This window comes from Pteronotus mesoamericanus, unplaced genomic scaffold (genome assembly GCF_021234165.1).
Source record: "Pteronotus mesoamericanus isolate MK-2021 breed Mesoamerican mustached bat unplaced genomic scaffold, CSHL_Meso_final contig_303, whole genome shotgun sequence".
NCBI lineage: Eukaryota > Metazoa > Chordata > Mammalia > Chiroptera > Mormoopidae > Pteronotus > Pteronotus mesoamericanus.
Genome location: NW_026555130.1, coordinates 683,053 through 700,594, shown reverse-complemented (window position 1 = coordinate 700,594; position 17,542 = coordinate 683,053). Strand labels below are relative to the sequence as shown.

Below are 17,542 nucleotides of genomic sequence, written 5' to 3'. Positions count from 1 at the left end.
GTGACTATTATAATAGTACACATGCAGTTTTCCACTGTCACACACACATGTGAAGGTCCTAATACTCTCCTTATTTGAGTTTTCCTTATTTGCTCTAAGTACAAACCTGCTTTTGAGGGCCAACATAAATAATTTGTAAGTGGTCTCAAATTGTGCAATATAAAATGACTGAATATATATCAGTGAGTGGGGAATGGAATATTATATAAATAATATATCCATTATTTAATATATCCATTAAAGAATGGAAATTCTTTTTAATTTCCCTTGTTTTTAATTGTTTGTTTAGATTTGTATTTATATACTATAATTGCTATAAACTTAATAAAGTTAGCAGTTTTATTTATTTATTGAAAAAATTTTCATTTAGAAAAGTAGAAAGGATAATATAAATACCCATATACTCTCCATTCCAAATGAATAAATGTTAACATTTTCTACCTCTTACAACTTTTTTTTTAAAAAGAAGAGAAGCATCAAAGATAAAATTTAAATCCCCCATATTCTATTCCTCAATCCTGTTTTCTTTCCTTCTTTCTTAGCGGTAACTACTGTCATGAATTTAGTGTATATCCAGGCCAGGTTTTTGTTTTTATTACATACGTGTACAGTTTTGTGCATATGATTTGACTTTTCCTTTATGTGAATGATATAATACTGTATTTAACATTCTGCAACTTTCATTTTACACTGCATATTTGGCTTTCTACACCTATCCATGTTAAAACAGAGGTTTGCCTCATTCTTTTAACCGATGCATAGTTTCCCTCGTATTAATATACCACATTTTACTTATTTCCCTACTGATGGACGTTTAGGTTGTCTCAAATTTTTTGCTTCTACTGTGCTACCTTGAGCATCCTTGATGGTTTTCTTTGATGCACACTAAAAGGAAAATATCTACGGAAGTTAATATCTGTGTTTTTCATATACTTTGTTTTCATCATTCCTTCATGTAACAGTTAAATGAGTTTGTGACACCATGTAACTAATAAAGAAGTGACCCAGCTTATCTATTTTTAATTACACTAGAATACATTGTTAAAATTTGCAACTCCAGATTTAATCATTTTCCTCTTTATTCCTCCTTCCCATAGTAATCAAAGCAAAGAAGCATTCATTGACTGGGCAAGATACGATGACTCACAGGATCACTTTTGTGAACTTGATGGTAATAAAATAAACTATCATAATTAAATCATTTCTGCTTTAACCCTTTTATAAGACATTGAAATCAATTAAAATATCAACAGTTGGAGCTTTAAACACTGCATGTCGCTCTGTGGGTCTTACTCATAGTGGCATTACTGAGAGCCTGTGTCCCAAGCCCTGTGCTCTTGCCTTAAGTGTGGTGCCTCCAGCCTTTACAGCCACCTGAGGGAGTGCGTATTAGATCATGTCTGGGGAGTCCCAGAAAGACTAAGTACCTTGCCCAAGATCACACAGGAGCAGGAGGCTGAGACAGGATTTCCCCCCAAATATGACTGAATCCAGAGCCTGTATTCTTTCCATTATAAAGTCCTGCTAGTTTCTCAGGGTCACGCTGTCATTCCCGGCTGCAGTGAAACAGCGCACAGCGGGCTTCTGCAGGGGTCTGGTCAAGGGAGAAGATACTGAGAGATGCAGTGTAATCACCATGGTTTGCAAGGGTTCCGGAAGGAAATTTTTAAGAAATTTGAGCTGAGTTTCTTTGGGGTATCTGGATATAATAATGTGTGATTAATAAAATACCCTGTAATGATATTTAGGATTGGCAGAGCAAGCCGTTGTATCTGGGCCAGGCACACACCTCACTCCCTACTCTTTCATTTGCCCTTCGGTTGTCATTCTAATCATATTTGAGTGTTTAACACGTATAGTCACTTCTGCCCCATTTTTCATTTTCCCGATCCTCTGATGACAATGAAAACATTTTAATAGTGCTTATTTAACAGGGTTTCAAATAAAAAAATATGGCAAATATATATTCTTTCAGTAAGTGGGAATATATATTTCTCCTATAGGTGCATGATAAAAAAAATACTATTCAGGGATCACTTGCTATGATTAAGTGATGAGCTCATTACCTGTCATCAATATAAATCATATTAACTAATTTTTTCACATTAGCTTCTTATATTGCTAATTAGTAACTTTTATATTTGAGGTAGTTCCTACACATATGAGCATGCTACTGGCTCCGTCACCACTCTTCTCCTGAGTGGTGTTGTCATGTGTGTCACTGTGACGTACGCCTGCAACTTTAAAAAATACAGAGTCCAGAGTCATTGTTTAGTTGTTGTCTAGAATCATCGGATAAAAACAGAAATCTAAAGAAGTCACCCCAGTTTATTGGAACATATCCGTACAGCCCTGCTCTCTACTGTTTTGTTCTTCTGTCATTATTTGAAAGGAAGATGATCCACACAGATCAAATAGTAGGTTTTTAAATAATTTAGCAGTTGAAGGTGAGCAGCTGTCCCTACTCCTCTCCATTTTTTTGTTGTTATTGTCTTTATGCATGGCTTGCTCCTTCCTTGGCTTCAGGTTTCTGCTCAGATGTCACCTCATGAAAGCCTGCCGTCTCTCCCTGTGCAGAATAGTAACCACTACCGCGCGCTGTTTGCAGTGCGGCCTGCTCACCCGGAGAACTGCCTGGGAGTGCCGAGCACGTTACCTGGTTTATCTGTGCGTGTCTTTCTGCTCCAACCAGATTGTGCACCGCCACTTGAGGGCAGGGACCTAGCCTTTTCGGCTCTCTACTGTGTCCCCGGTGCCTAGGACAGTGGCAGGACATGTCCACGTGCAATAGATCTTTGCTGGATTAAGTAGTTGGCTCATAAATAACCTACATAGTGTGATAGATTTTTTTACTTTATTTTCCCTTAAGACATTTATTAATAAGTTAACAATATTGTTTAACACAGTAGTTTTTAAAATCAGGCTGTGCATCAAAACTATGTGGGCACTTCATACACTGTAGGCTCTCCTGAGCAGGGATGGAGTTGGCGATGGAGGGTGGTAGGCTGAGGCGCGAGTCTTTGTCTCACTATTTCTGACCTGTGTCAATACGCAGAAAGCGTACACACTGCGCTGGCCTATGCCACCATTGTTTTCAAAGAGATTTGGTTTAGGAGACAGGCAGGAGTGCGTAGCATCCTGGAAAATGCAGTGTAGCCTCATAACATTGATATTAAATTAGGACAATGACGAGGAAATTCAGTTGGGGGAAAAAAGTATACTTGAGAAGGAGGAAAAACATAGTTCAAGTTGATGAACTCCCAGAATTATGTATTTTATTCCGTGGAAGCTCTGTGACTGTTTGAGGAATGGTTATGAGCATGGCACATAGAACAGCTTTGCCGAGGAGGAAGAAGAGAAAGCCCTTTGGGGGGAGGACATGGTAGGGTCCAGAGAGAACCGGCCGAATGAGTGATGCAGCTGTACTGATGGAAAGAAGTTAAAGTTTAGGAACAAATTAGTTAAAATTGTGACACATGTGGCCCAGGGGTATGGAGGGGCACCAGCCCTGGTGTGTTCATAGGGGGCTTTCTCCCACACGCAACTCCTCACCCTGGATTTGGTGAAGTCTTGTCAGCATGGGTTGGGGGCAACAAACTTTGCTTCTGTAAATGGACAAATAGTAAGTACGTTCGGCTTGTGGACCACATGGTCTCGGCTGCAGCCATTCAGCTCGGCCATAACAGTGCGAAAGCAGCAGCAGGCAGATGGCGTGATTTCTCTTCCCGTAAAACCTTTACAAAAATACACCACATACCAGACTTGCTCTGTGGGCCATAGTTTGCTGACCCCTTCCACAGATTAACAAAACCCACTTCTTCATGAAAAAGTATTAAAAATTATTAAGGAAGCTTTGATTGAATTAAAGAAATACATGTTAAGAACATTGAGAAAGTAAGTTTTAGTTAAGAGGGTAATTAAAAATTGGTATAATAGATTTTGCTCTTGTGATCTTCTCCTTTAAAATATATTTTAAATCTTTATACTTTAATATATGAATCTGGTTGCTTTTCTTTTTTGATTGTTTAGTTGTTTTTGTTGGACAAAGAGGTTGACACTAGTCCAATCTGCATGTTCATAGGTGACCCTACATACGTGTGGGCTTACGCACACACACATTCCTTATATGTGTGTACCTACACGCTTCGGTCAGTAAAGATATATGTATGTTAATAATATTTTTAAAGCTTATGTACATAATTGAATTAATTTTGCAGTTGAATTTACTAAAGAACAGCTCAAAGGAATTAAAAATATATAACAAAAGCTAGTGAATTGTAAAATTTTTTTGGAGTTTTACTATATACAAAAGGTATACTTTTATTATTTTTTAATTTCAATCTTTGTTTTTAAATTAAGGCTTAAAAATTATATTATTTCTTTTAAGTTGAGTCAATTTATGACCTTGGGCAGTTCATCCATCTGTAAATTAACAGTTTTTGGTGTCTTGTAAAGCAGGATATCTATAGGATATCTATACGATGTTAGGACTAGAAATAGGGCCAAAATTCTTCCAAATCAGGTTCCATTGGCACTAAGTTTGACACAGCTCCCTGAGGAATGAATAGTTGTAATTATCTCTGTGCTCGTCCTGTATCATGTAAGCACCGGGTAGATCTTGGAAGGCATGGGTCCGGCTGCTTGTGATTGTGGGTAATCTCAGTCACGGTCAGTGAACACCCAGTGAATGTTGACTGATAGGAAAATATACAATCAGGTAATGAAAAGAAGAGGGATGATATTTTAATGACCATATTTGACCACTATTTTAAGTCACATGCCTACTGCTGTTGATGTAATGTCATGACTCCAGAAAGCAGGACGCACGTAAATAAAGGGCCACACCAGTGCCTGCATATTTGGCATCCAGCTTCCATGTCTTATGATCATACATTTGTGAGCATGGTCATTGTAGTTTTTCTGTAGGTATGAAGAGTGGGTTTCCCTTTCTCCCTGGACTGTGAGCCCCAATAATAAGGACCATTCTTCTTGATTTTTTGTGTCCCTCAGTGATCTTTATTGAAATGTTGTCCAAATGGTGGAGATCTAGCAAATGCTCATTTAGGTTTTAACATAAAGAAAATGGTTATATCATTTTAAATGTCTTAAGTTCTTGAAATTGTACCTCATATGTTTGTTTGAGAGGGAAGAAAACCATTTCAATGTGTTAACATTGGTAAAATAAATTAGTGACATGTTTAAAAATTAGACCATTGTCTAACTGGAGGAATGATCAAATTTGAACCACAAAGTTACTGAACCATTTACTTCATAAGACAAAAGTAGAGAGTAACAGGATCTTTATTTTTAATACAACATATGCTAACAAATAAATGTTTCCAAGCTTGTGTTTAGCTAGGTATACACTTAGGGAAGAAATCAAATAAAATATTAAAACAGGTGATGATTTTGCTAGGTCTTTTCAGTCCTGGTGGTCAGTGGAGACACAGTGAAGGTCTCGAACCAGGCGAGGGCCCTGCCCACTGCAGAGCACCCTGTCCAGAGGAGGAGGGTGTGGCTCTTCCTCTTTCAAGTCTGAGGCTCCGTGAATCCCGGGTCAAGTACAGTCACAAGTGTGCTCCCCACTCTGCCAATTAAGTTGGAGATTACTTGAGAAGTGTGGCATTTCTTTAACCTAGTAGCCGTGTTTGCTTTATAGTGCTAAAGCTGAGACAAATTGTGAAACAGGGATAGTTAATGAATTGTTTCTCATTTAGATGAGAGGTCGCCAGCTGCCCAGTACGTAGACCTGTTGCTGAACCCAGAGCGCTACACCGGCTACAAAGGGCCGTCTGCGTGGCGAGTATGGAACAGCATCTATGAAGAAAACTGTTTCAAGTAACTAGCAGAGGAGTGGGGAGGAAAGAATGTGTTTGTGTCTGTTGGGAAAAATTCATAACAAACGCAAATCATTTTATGTTTGAATTTTGTGGGGCTTTTTTTTTTTTCAGGCCTCGATCTGTTTATCGTCCTTTAAATCCCCTGGCACCCAGCCGAGGTGAGTTTTTTTAAATACATTTTTATGCTCTTAGAGATTATTCACAAAATGTCTTTATAACTAAAGAATTTGAGAAAATTTTGAGCTGTTTTATAGGTTGCTTAATTTGAATGATCAAAAAAGTATATTAAATGCTCATAGTTAAGTCTCAAGATTACTACGTGTTTTCATTGAGCACCAGAGATGTGCCAGACCCTAAACTAGGAGGTTTATGTAAAATTAGTTCGACTATGTGGGTAATCCATATATCAGCAGTTTCCTGGGGAGCTCTTAGAAGCCTGGAAGCCCAGGCCCTGTCCCATACCAACTGAGTCCGAATTTCTGGGTTAGACCCAGGCATGGTGTGCTTTCTCTCCAGCTGAGTCCGGTATGCAGCCAAGTGTGAGAACCGCTGCCTGACGCGTGCTTCTCAAACTTAGTGTGCACACCGGTCACCAAGGAGCCTTGGTAAAATACAGGTTCTGATTCTGTAGGTCTTGGGTAAGGCCCCAGATTGTCACACCCTCCCAGGCGATGTCCAAGGTGCTGACCCACGTACTTCACTTGGAGTCACGGGATGTGGAGCAGTCTTGGGAAGTTAGGTCGCCTGCAGCCTGTACTGTTGGGTGAGGCAGCCACTTGCCACATTGGACTACTGAGCTCATGAAATTAATTTTATACTTTATTTAATTTTAGTGTATTTAAACTTAAAAACAGAAACAACGTAAGACATTTTTGCCATTAAACAGAACTTTATTCTTTTGGTAGGACTGCTTAAACTCTAACCATATTGTAGTGCATATATACCACCTACTTTTTGCAATGTAGATATTAGAAAATATTTTATTAGAAATTAGAAATTTTTACTGGAAAAAATTTAAATCTGCATGTGTGGCTGGCATTGCATTTCTGTGAGACAGCATTGCTGTAGGCAGTGGGAGGTTGCTCGGCATAAAACTCGGAGCACACCCTCAGTCTGCTCTCGAGGAGCCAGCCCCAGGGAGCAGCCCTGTAACCGACTTGCCCTTCCAATGTTTCCTTCAGACCAGGGTTGTAAGAACTTCAATTTCCTGGGCTAGGTTTGTATCTGCAGGCATTTCTGAGAGCCAAGGAGGCTTAGGAAGGTTGAGCGAGTGGACCGCTCGTAGACACTCGCTCAGTCACAAGTGACTGGCATTCCTTCCCAGATTTGGTCAGGGAGGGGTGCGTGGCCTCTCACCCTTTGTTTGCTTTACTTTATAACTTTTCTATTTGCAACTTCAATGTTTTTATTACACAAGATTAAACAAAAATTAGAACAAAAGTTATATAAAGTACAAAGGGAACACTCCCCCACCCCCGCCCAGCCTCCACACTCTGTTCCATTGGACAGTTTGGAACACTTTTGGACAGTTTTCCTATGATCACTTTATTTTCGAGGATTAGAATTTTTAAAATTTCTTTTCTTGAGGCGTAGGTGACATATAACTATATTCGTTTCAAGTACACAACATAATGATTTGCTACTTGTATCTGTTGTGATGTGATCACCACATTAAGTCTAGTAACATCCAGCACCACACAGTTAGAAATTTGTTTTTCTTGTGATGAGGACTTTTAAGATCTACTCTCTTAACACCTTTCCAGTATGTAATAAGTATTACCTCTAGTCACCGCGCTGTACATGATATGCCCGGGATGTACTTATTTTGTAACTGAGGTTTGTGCCTTTGACCTTCTTCACCCATTTCACCCCCATCTTTGGCAACCATCCATATGTTCTCTGTATCTAATAGTTTGGTTTTTTGTTTTTCTTTTGTTTTGAGATTCCACATATAACTGAAACCACAGCATATTTGTCTTCCTCTAGCTTTATTTCACTAAGTATAACACTCTCAGGGTTCATCCATGTTGTCACAAGTAGCAAGATTTTATTGTTTATTGATGGCCTATGCATTTCATTTTTGTTGAATAATATGATCACTTCTAAAGCAGAAAATATAACTGTTTATTTAATAAAACCACCAAACCCTAAGAAATACTTCACTTCCGTAGTATGATAAGTCAGAGCCGTGAGAGCGCTGGAGAATTGAGGAGGGAAGGCCAGAGCTACCTAGAAAATGACGGGGGTGGGGCTGGGGTAGGGGGAGAGGAGGAGAGGAACGAAGAAAGGGAAATAGGAAGGAGGGAGACCTGCTGCGGGAGGGAGGAGGTGTGCTCTGCAGAGCGTGGAAGTCGCTCTCCCTCGTGCTGTTTGTGCGCTGTCTCCACGGAAACTGCGGGCTGTGGGCCAGCAGGTCTCCCATTGTGAGCTGTGTTCCTTCCCCAGTTTCCGAGCCACAGCCACTGGGCTTCTACAGCTGCCTCCCCAACAGCTTTTGAACAGCAGAACCTTTCAACAAAAATGAAATGCAGTGAGGGTTTCACTGACTACAGTTTGGGAAGAACTTTCGTCCAGGCGTGTGTGTGCCTGGGAGCAGTAATTTCAAAGGCAGAAGCGGTCCAGCAGGGACAGGCCGGCCGAGAGCGCCCTGTAGGTGATGAGGAAAGGAGCAACTTCAGTGTTTGTAGTTCATGATTGACACTGGTCTTTGTGGTTATTTTTAGTTCCTTTCTGATATTATTTATTATATGAAAAGTGAAAATCTTGTACTTTTGGGCCTATACTCTTATTAAGAAGTCTCATTTGCAGGGTGACCACACATGGACCAAGGTTCAGGGTGTAATCAGTAGTTCAGCACACAGGAAGTTTTAATCTGATACTAAAGTTAATAGGATTGGAATCTGAACTGTGTAAGATGTCTTCTAAAATCCTGTCTATTGTTTTCTCTTTCAGGAGAAGATGATGGTGAGTTAAGCTTTTGTGTTTTTGTTTCAAGTAGAAGAAATGTCTTTAATGATCAAAATTTGTTTTTTTCCCCTAATTCAAAAGGCAGTGTTTATCTTACATTTTTAGAAAATAGCTACCAACAAATAGTGACAAAAATTGAGTAGTCTTAATAATATACCGTTATCCAATGTTTAAAAAATATGTAAAGATCATTTTCCCTAAACGTTTAGAATAGGAACCATGATCCCATGCCAACTTCTCAATTTTCTGGTTATTATAATCTACTTAAATATGTTCTGAAGAAACAGAAATTAGGATAGTTTGACCAGATAATGTGTCTTGTGATTTATTTTTCTTATTGACTTTGAAATGTATAACCTCAGTTATTATAATACTTAATCTGATGAATAATACTAAATTATCAGCTGTGGGTTACTCCAGGGTACAGAATGACTCTTTGTTGGACGATGGCCCCAAATTCCCTAAATACTTATTTCAAATGAATAATTATATTAAATCTACCTTCTGTTCATAGTGATGTTGTGCAGGATAGAAAGATGTATAGAAAGTGATGCTTTCCCTCTAGGAGCTGACAATATATATAGCGGAAAGGATAAGCTCTATACATAAAGATAAAGAAGTATTAAGGTTGCAGGTTCGATCCACAGTCAGAGCACATGCAAGAATCAAACAATGAATGCATAAATAAGTGGAACAAATGAATGTTTCTCTCTCCCTCTCTCTCTCTTCCTCCTCCCCCCATCTCCCCCCTCCCCCACCTCTCTTCCTCTCTCCCTCCCTTTTGCTCTCTTCCCACCTCCCTTTACCCCTCCCTTCCCCTCTCTCTCTAAAAATAAGTAAAAATTTTTTTAAAAAAGAAGCACTACTCATATGTAGCACAAACAGCCCATAACATAGCTCTGTAGCAGTAGAGAAATCGTATTTCACTGGAGTGATCTGAGACAGCTTAGGTCTATATAATCGGATAGTGTGTGCTGTTTGGAGAAATAGCATGAACCTAGGAGTTGAGAAAGGAAAAATCGAGCGTGTTTGGGGAGACACCCTGTGAGCAGGAGGATAGACTTTTATGGGGGGTAAATTAGGAAGATGAGTAGAGGCCAGATTATTGAGAATCGTGAGACCTTCCTGTTAGCTGTTAAGATTTTTTTTTTCTTTTAATAACAAAGGGAGATAATGATGAACGATCCTTAGTAAAAGGCTGTTGAATGAATGAATCTGCAGGAAGATGTTAGAGTGTATTGCCTGTCATTTTGTTTCTCAGAACAACAGTGTTGGTCTACTTGCCAGCTTTACTGAGGAATCATCTGGAAAACTAACAGGTTTAAAAATTATCCCTTGAAATTTAGTTGTCTTAGATAATTGAGGAAATATGCCTAGCTTTACTAGATCAGGAAAAAATATGGAATAATAATTAGATTTTTGTATTAATTATAATTCACTACTTTTTTCTGAAATTTAAAAGAGTGCTATAGTTATCATCAAAAGCAAATTTAAGATTATTAAACTCTCCCCTTATACTTAATGGAAGTTTAAGCTTTCTAGTAATGAACTATAGAAATGATCCCTGAAAGTATAGTCTTAGTTTAAACTTTCTAGTGAATAAGGTTTATAAAACATTTTGACGAAAATGTTTTCTCAAAAATGTTACTAGTCAAAATATCATTTATAAGAACATCGTTCCAATACTTCAGTTATGTTTGGGCTTTATTTTCACATGAAACAGTGGACATTTCTAAAGATATTCCTTAATCTGTCATAAAAATATTTATAGACAATTTATTCTAATATGTAAATTGCTATTTAAAATATTTTAACCCAGTTCTGTGTGTATGTGTGTTCTTTTTTAAAGGAGAATCATTCTACACTTGGCTAGAAGGTAAACTATGTCTGTGTTTTAAATTTGTTAGATTCTTGTAAGAAACGTCTTAATATATTTTTATAAGTTTTAGGAGTCATTGCCTAGACAACTAACTTTGACTACATTCTTTGACTAAAGAATGTAACATGTTTTAGGTTGTTATATTTTGAGATGCAACTATTTGAAAACCGTGGGGCCAGAGGTCAGTGCTGTGGAGCCACAGGGCGGGCTGCCGCTGTCTCCTCGCCCCCCCCCCCCCCCCCCCGCTCCTGCTGCAGGGGGCTCATCCAGCCACGCCTCACAAACACCACCAGGCCCAGCGTTTCAGTGGGGCTTTTTGTATGTGAAATTAAGGGAGGGTAAATTTCAATTCGGGAGGTTTTAAACATGTTTTTTTACACATGTCAATATAGTCTAAACTTGTCTAATTAAAGGATAAGCAATATAGGTCCCAATATACTATATATTTTTGTATTATATTTTCTAATATTGAAAATATTAGAGATATAAGATGTTATTAATAGCTGAAATGTTCTAGGATTTTAATAACTGGATATATGATGCTTTTAAAAAACTTACCAAATTCCCATTAATTTATAAAACTAAAAGTTAAAATATATTAATGAAAGATAAGTAAGCTGAATGATACAGGAAAATTGATATTTCATAGCCATAACCTGACGAGAACTGTACAGAGTTAAACTAAGTAGTTGTCTATTGTACCTTTATCTTTAATGAGCTATGTGTACATATTGGCCATTATTAAGGTAACTGTTATTAATGTGTAGATACTGCTAGGAATTGTATCGATAAATGCCTGTGTGGGAGAAGATGCTTAGCTCTGTCTAATTAGTTTTATTCTAAAGCCACAAATTGTGAAAAGTAATATTTAGGTTATGAGAGGTGGTAAGAGATCCTGAATATTGATAATGAAGGACGAGAATGACATTTATGGGCAACATTGGGTTCTGGGGAACACTGTGTCCACCGGTCTCGTAGGATCTGGCTGATGGGCACCCCGTGCGGGAAGGACTCCTATTTATAGGCAACTGACTCACATTTTCTGAGATTCTGTTTCCTCATCTGGGGCACAAAAGTGGCCATTGCCATCCAACTGTGAGAGTAGATCATGCCTGTGAGTCTTCCTTTGAACACCACTAGGTACTAATGTATGTCCACATGCCAAATTACACACATTGTGAAAGGAAAAATTATATCAGTCTCCTCTGATCAATCCAGTTGCTGAAGACGAATTTGAATGAAAAAAAAAAAAAAAAAGATGAGAGCCACTTTCAAAATGGGGTAGTGAATTTGCTCTGTATTGTGAGGAATTTGCCTTTTTGCTTGGACGTGTGACCCTGAAGCCTCTGCTCGGAACCAGCAGCCTGCTGTGGGAGGAGCTGTCCAGAGTTCCCTACCTGTGTCGTCTGTCTTGCTGGAAGACCTTTTACTGTTACCATTTTGCTTGAAGTTACCTGGTTTTCATGTTTATGAAAGTGCGTTTCCATTCCTCCCTACTCAGTGAGGGCCCTTGTGGGCGTTGCATGTTAGAATTGCCTCCTCGGTTTCCCGGCCTTGTTGCTGGGCCTGTGCACCTTCACAAGCCTTGCTTTGCCTGCTCTCCTTTCTCTAGTCTTCAGGCACTTTCTGGACATGAGTCCCCGCTGCTTGCAGAGAGGCCTGTGGGGAGGAAAAGAAAGTGGACAACTTCAAATCCGATCATTTTGTTACAATAGATTAGGCGTTTTACTAGAGGAGAAGTTAGTACCTAATGTCTTATCAAATTAAGGCAGTATCCCTTTTTACTGTAAACATTCCAAATTGGCCATATACTTTTAGGAGGAAGCTTCAAAATAGAATTTAATTTCTACATTTTGTTCTCCATCCATAACAATGGGAATATTTTAGCAAAAAGTCTAAATTAGGGAATGAGATATCAAGCTATTGTTAAGCCAAACAGGACTTGATAATTACCTTGCTTTAGTTTAACCTAAACCATGAAAAATCTGTACTGTTGCCTTCTGAGTAATGTAGGAACCTGCCAAGTGCATCCATAGTGTTTGAACCTCCAGTAGCCCCATTTTCTGTCTTATTCTTTATTCAGTTTTCGTTTAGTTCACTCTGTTTGGAAGTCAGAGGCTTATATTCTCTCCTAGTGAGAGAATCTTGATCCAATTTTTTCATATTATTCTTTGACTTATTCTTAATGTCCTTGAATCTTAACTTTAAAAATAAGCCCGTGTACTGAATCTTCAGCATTTCTGTTATCTAAATGGATGTGATATCTTTTTCAATATTTTTCTGAATAGGTTTATGTCTGGAGAAAAGAGTCTTCTATAAGCTTATATCAGGACTTCATGCCAGTATCAACTTACATCTATGCGCAAATTATCTTTTGGAAGGTAATCAGACTTTTACGTAGAAATTTTGCCCTGTTAGTCTGAAAATTTTGGGGAGAAAATACATATTCTCTATAGAGAAAAAATCCTATTTATTAAAAGTATATCTTGTATTTCTCTTTCACTTTAGAAACCTGGGGTAAACCTAGCTGGGGACCTAACATCAAAGAATTTAAACGCCGCTTTGACCCTGTGGAAACCAAGGGAGAAGGGCCAAGAAGGTTAAAGAATCTGTACTTTCTGTACTTAATTGAGCTGCGAGCTTTGTCAAAGGTGGCACCGTATTTTGAGCGCTCCATCGTTGATCTTTACACTGGAAATGTAGAAGACGATGCTGACACAAAATCCCTCCTCCTGAGTATCTTCCAGGACACAAAGTAAGAATCCAATAAGTGCTCTGAGGCTCTCCACTCAGGTTTGAATGAGGAAGCAGTTAAAGTACAACACAGCCCTGGCAGGTGTGGCTCAGTGGATTGAGTGCTGGCCTATGAACCAAAGGGTTGCCAGTTCGATTCCCAGTCGGCCACATGCCTGGGCTGCTGGCCAGGTCCCCAGTAGGGGGCATGTGAGAGGCAACCACATTTTGTTTCTCTCCCTTCCCCTCTCTAAAAATACATAAATAAAATCTTTAAAAAATATATATATAACACAAGCTAGCTTCTCACAGTTATTAGAAATGAGAGAGTTAGAATGGAGAAGGGAATGATCAATAGAACAGCAGTCTTTAAGGTTTTTTTCTAAAAATATTAACTGAAAATCATCTATAACGCATCATTACAGTTCCACACTTGAGAATGGGCTGGATTTTAAAATACAACTTTAAATATAGTGCCACTTTAACGTTCTTTCTACCAATTGCATAGCCTTCCAGTTGCTATTTAAGTTCATATGTTACCGCATCCATAGATACCTAAGGCAACATCATTAGCCTTACCTTCTACAATATGACCTTTTTAAAAAAAAAATGCTGAGTTTAGAACTTGAGTTTCCTGGTGGTTAAAATGAGCATGGAGGAATGTTGGAAAAGAAGGGCTTAAAGTCCTCACTGGCTGGTGTGGCTCAGTAGACTGAGCGCCAGCCTGCGAAGCAAAGCATTGCCATTCAGTTGCCAGTGTAGGGCACATGCCTGGGTTGCAGGCGAGGTCCCCAGCAGGGGGTGCACAAGAGGCAACCACACATTGATGTTTCCCTTTCTCCCTTCTCCTCTCTAAATATAAATAAAATCTTTTAAAAAGGTGTATAAAGTAAATTCTGCATTACATTTTAAAAGGTGCTTTAAAATATTGAGAATAATGTATGTACATTTTTCACATAAATTATTTTTAGTTATTTTTCATATACTTTTCATAAAACATGAGCTTATACATTATAAAGCTATCTTGCTTTAGTCTATTATTGAATAGTTTGTATGTGAACTGTTTGTCACTTTCCTGTTACTAAACCTTACATATGAGTAAATTATGAATTTTAAATATTTGTAAGGATAAAAAATTCTACCAGAGCTCTAATGCATAGTACTTGGATTTTTGTCTATAACTTAATCATATTGTCATTCCATCAGGTCCTTTCCCATGCACTTTGACGAGAAGTCCATGTTCGCAGGTGACAAAAAGGGGGCCAAGTCATTAAAGGTAAAAAGTCCTTGGCTGGGGGACCGGGCAAGGGGACCGTTGCCTGGCTGTGCTTTAATCCTGTTTGCCTGCTGGGGTTGGTTGGCTGGGTTTACCGTAAATGATGCAGGAGCCCCTCCTCCACAGTTCCTTCTTAGCTCCTTTCCCATTTGACCAACCGCTTGGCGAGTCCTCAGCCCCTGTGTGACCAATGCGTATGGCACCTTTGTAAATGTCTTTAAAGGGCAGTGTTCTGATAGTTTTCTCACTTTAAAATCACATTGTATTTACTCCACTTTGATGGCAATAAATAGTATGTTTTTCAAAAGCTTGTTTTATGGAACATTAATAATTTACGAAACTCTTATGTTTTTGTCCTTATGGACTAACATAAAAGGCAAAGGTTACCTGTAACCTGAGATATAAGAAGGAGAATATATTTTAGGAACATTATAAAACTTCACGTGAGGAGGTCTTTGTTTTCCTTTGCTTACAGTAAGTACATTAAGCGATATATCATACCCTTAAAATGTTATAAAAAGTACTTGAAATTGGCTGGCAAGTAGCCTTCTAGCACAGCTCCATAATCCTTTCATGCAATTCCAAAATCCAGAAGGTTCCAAAAACTGAAACATGTTTCTTGTGTTTGGTGCAAATTAGTTAGCAAAACCTAACATGACTTGATGTAAGAGTATTTGTAGCCTTTTAAAAAAATTCTGCTTTGTGTAAATATTCTTAAATGTTTGTGTAAATATTCTTACAGAAGCTTTAATGTGTTTGATTACGGGGTGTTGCCATGCACTCTGGAAAAGCGTTTCATAACAAATAGTGAATGCACTGTGTTTCTAAAATCTGAAAAATTCTGAAACACATTTGTCCCCAAGATATTTTAGATGTGGATATACTACATGAAATAATAAATTAGCATTGAGTGGTCTCCATTGGTAAGAGTTCCTTTGTATTTCTGAAATTAAATAATTTAGCCACATAATATTTTAGTTTTGGAAGGCTGTTTTGCTTCATAATTATTTTAGAGGTATACTGCTATTTTGCCGTTTAATATGATAATTCATTTTTGTAATACTTCCTATTTTCTAAGTATTTATACAAATAGACTTTTGACCTTCCAAATGCCCTTGTGTAAAAAGTATGACCACCGTAATTATATATCTTTTTTATAGATGAGGAAGGTGAGGCTGATAAAGGACTGAAGTACAGCTAGCTTTCAGCTACAAAATGCTGGAAATTTTGTTTGCTGTTTTCCAAAGGCATGTAAAGTAGGACTTAGGTCTATTTTTCCACCTGCTCTAAAGAACACGAATTGCGCAAGACTGAAGAGCAAAGGAGTTTTGTGTTCTATTTATATTGTCTTTTTTATGGCCAAGGTACTGGTTCCTCTGGGCTTGTGGTGGCCTGAGTTTTCAAGCTACATGTCTCTAGATTCATGCAATAAAATATTCACCTTGGTACAGTAAAATGATTATTTCCAAGTTTACCATGTCAAAAAGATAAGGAAACTTTCTCTTACCTAATGTCCTCAGGTAACATGAGGCTTCCCTTAGTCATAGGATCATGCACAGGTGCTCACAGGCGGGGGTCTCCCTGTGGGCAAACCCCAGGTCCCTTCCCTGAGAAGCCGCCCTAGTGGATCTGGGGCTGAGACAGCCCCCCTCCACACCCATTCAGCCTGTGGTCATCCATGCGGGGGGAGCCCCGTTACAGGCCGTGTGGCACTAAGGAGAGAGGTGGAGGTCAGCCTCGCTCTAGGACAAGCTGTCTGATTTAGACCCACCCAAAGCAATATGTCAAAAATAAATGAAACTTAGTGTAGCTATATTTACCATTGGTTGTACGCATATTAAATGGCGGCAACTGTGAAGTTCCTGAAAAGTAAAGGCTGAGTACTATTTTCATGTTGGTGCTTTGCATAGAGTTGCCCCTCAGTGAAGTTTGTTGAATATGTGGAATGAATTTTATAAATTTTCATTAATGTTTTATGTTAAACAGTTTGAAATAGTTTTCTTCTTCACTGTTGAAAAACAACTCATTCGCTAATAAACTTCAAAACTTTTACTGTCTATAATTCAAAGGTGGTTTCATTTTAAATGTGTAATTAGAATACAAACACTTTCCACATGTTAGGAGGAATTCCGGTTACATTTCAAGAACATCTCCCGTATAATGGACTGCGTTGGATGTGACAAATGCAGACTGTGGGGGAAATTACAGGTTTGTGTGTTGTCTTCTATTTGTAATTCTTACTAATCTCAAATTTTCCCTCTAAGGAGTTGAAACATTTTATTAAAGGCTCTCATTGTTCCTTGAGTTAAGGATCTGAAGTGCGGTTTTTTTGTGTTTTTGATGAAAAAAGTTAATATTAAACTCTGTGGCTTATATGTGTATGTGCAAGGACATTTTTCCTATTACTCTATGTTAATGATTTTGGTTTTAGTGCATCTTTCTATTGATAAAATCTCTAGTTCATTTCTGAAGTTGGTGGTTATAAGTAGAGTATACTAGTATTTTATATACCTATGTAAAAGGTAAAGTGTAATTACATAAAAAAGACTTAATTATGAAGTTTTGGTCACTGAATTCGTTTCCATGATCAAAAGGCCCCCTAGTCATAGACTAGGAAACCTCTGCCCAGCATTATGTTTTAGTGTGAAGTTCCCTACATGTTCTATGTAAAAAGCATGGATATTTTGTATGTTTTGTTTTTTTTTAACAAAGACAAGTCAGAAAATTAGGAGACAGAATTATTTTAATGGAGGCTACACAGAAATCAGATTTTTTTCTCTAGTGCTAATAATTAAATTATTAAGTGTTGGTATCACTAATGATTTTTAAGTTTTAAGTTGCAAGAAT

General features: G+C 38.2%; 1 protein-coding gene and 1 pseudogene across 1 annotated transcript in view; one reads left to right on the top strand and one right to left on the bottom strand.

The window, feature by feature from the left end:
- ERO1B (endoplasmic reticulum oxidoreductase 1 beta) overlaps positions 1–17,542 on the top strand; it is a 43,926-nt gene that overhangs the window by 20,371 nt on the left and 6,013 nt on the right. Inside the window, exons 6-14 of the mRNA XM_054575503.1 lie at positions 1,098–1,171; positions 5,718–5,838; positions 5,952–5,998; positions 8,793–8,804; positions 10,657–10,683; positions 12,975–13,067; positions 13,195–13,441; positions 14,626–14,695; positions 16,817–16,903. Coding sequence (XP_054431478.1) covers positions 1,098–1,171; positions 5,718–5,838; positions 5,952–5,998; positions 8,793–8,804; positions 10,657–10,683; positions 12,975–13,067; positions 13,195–13,441; positions 14,626–14,695; positions 16,817–16,903 — 778 coding nt within the window. The remainder of the gene's footprint in view (positions 1–1,097; positions 1,172–5,717; positions 5,839–5,951; positions 5,999–8,792; positions 8,805–10,656; positions 10,684–12,974; positions 13,068–13,194; positions 13,442–14,625; positions 14,696–16,816; positions 16,904–17,542) is intronic.
- LOC129072106 (uncharacterized) lies at positions 10,299–10,387 on the bottom strand (annotated as a pseudogene).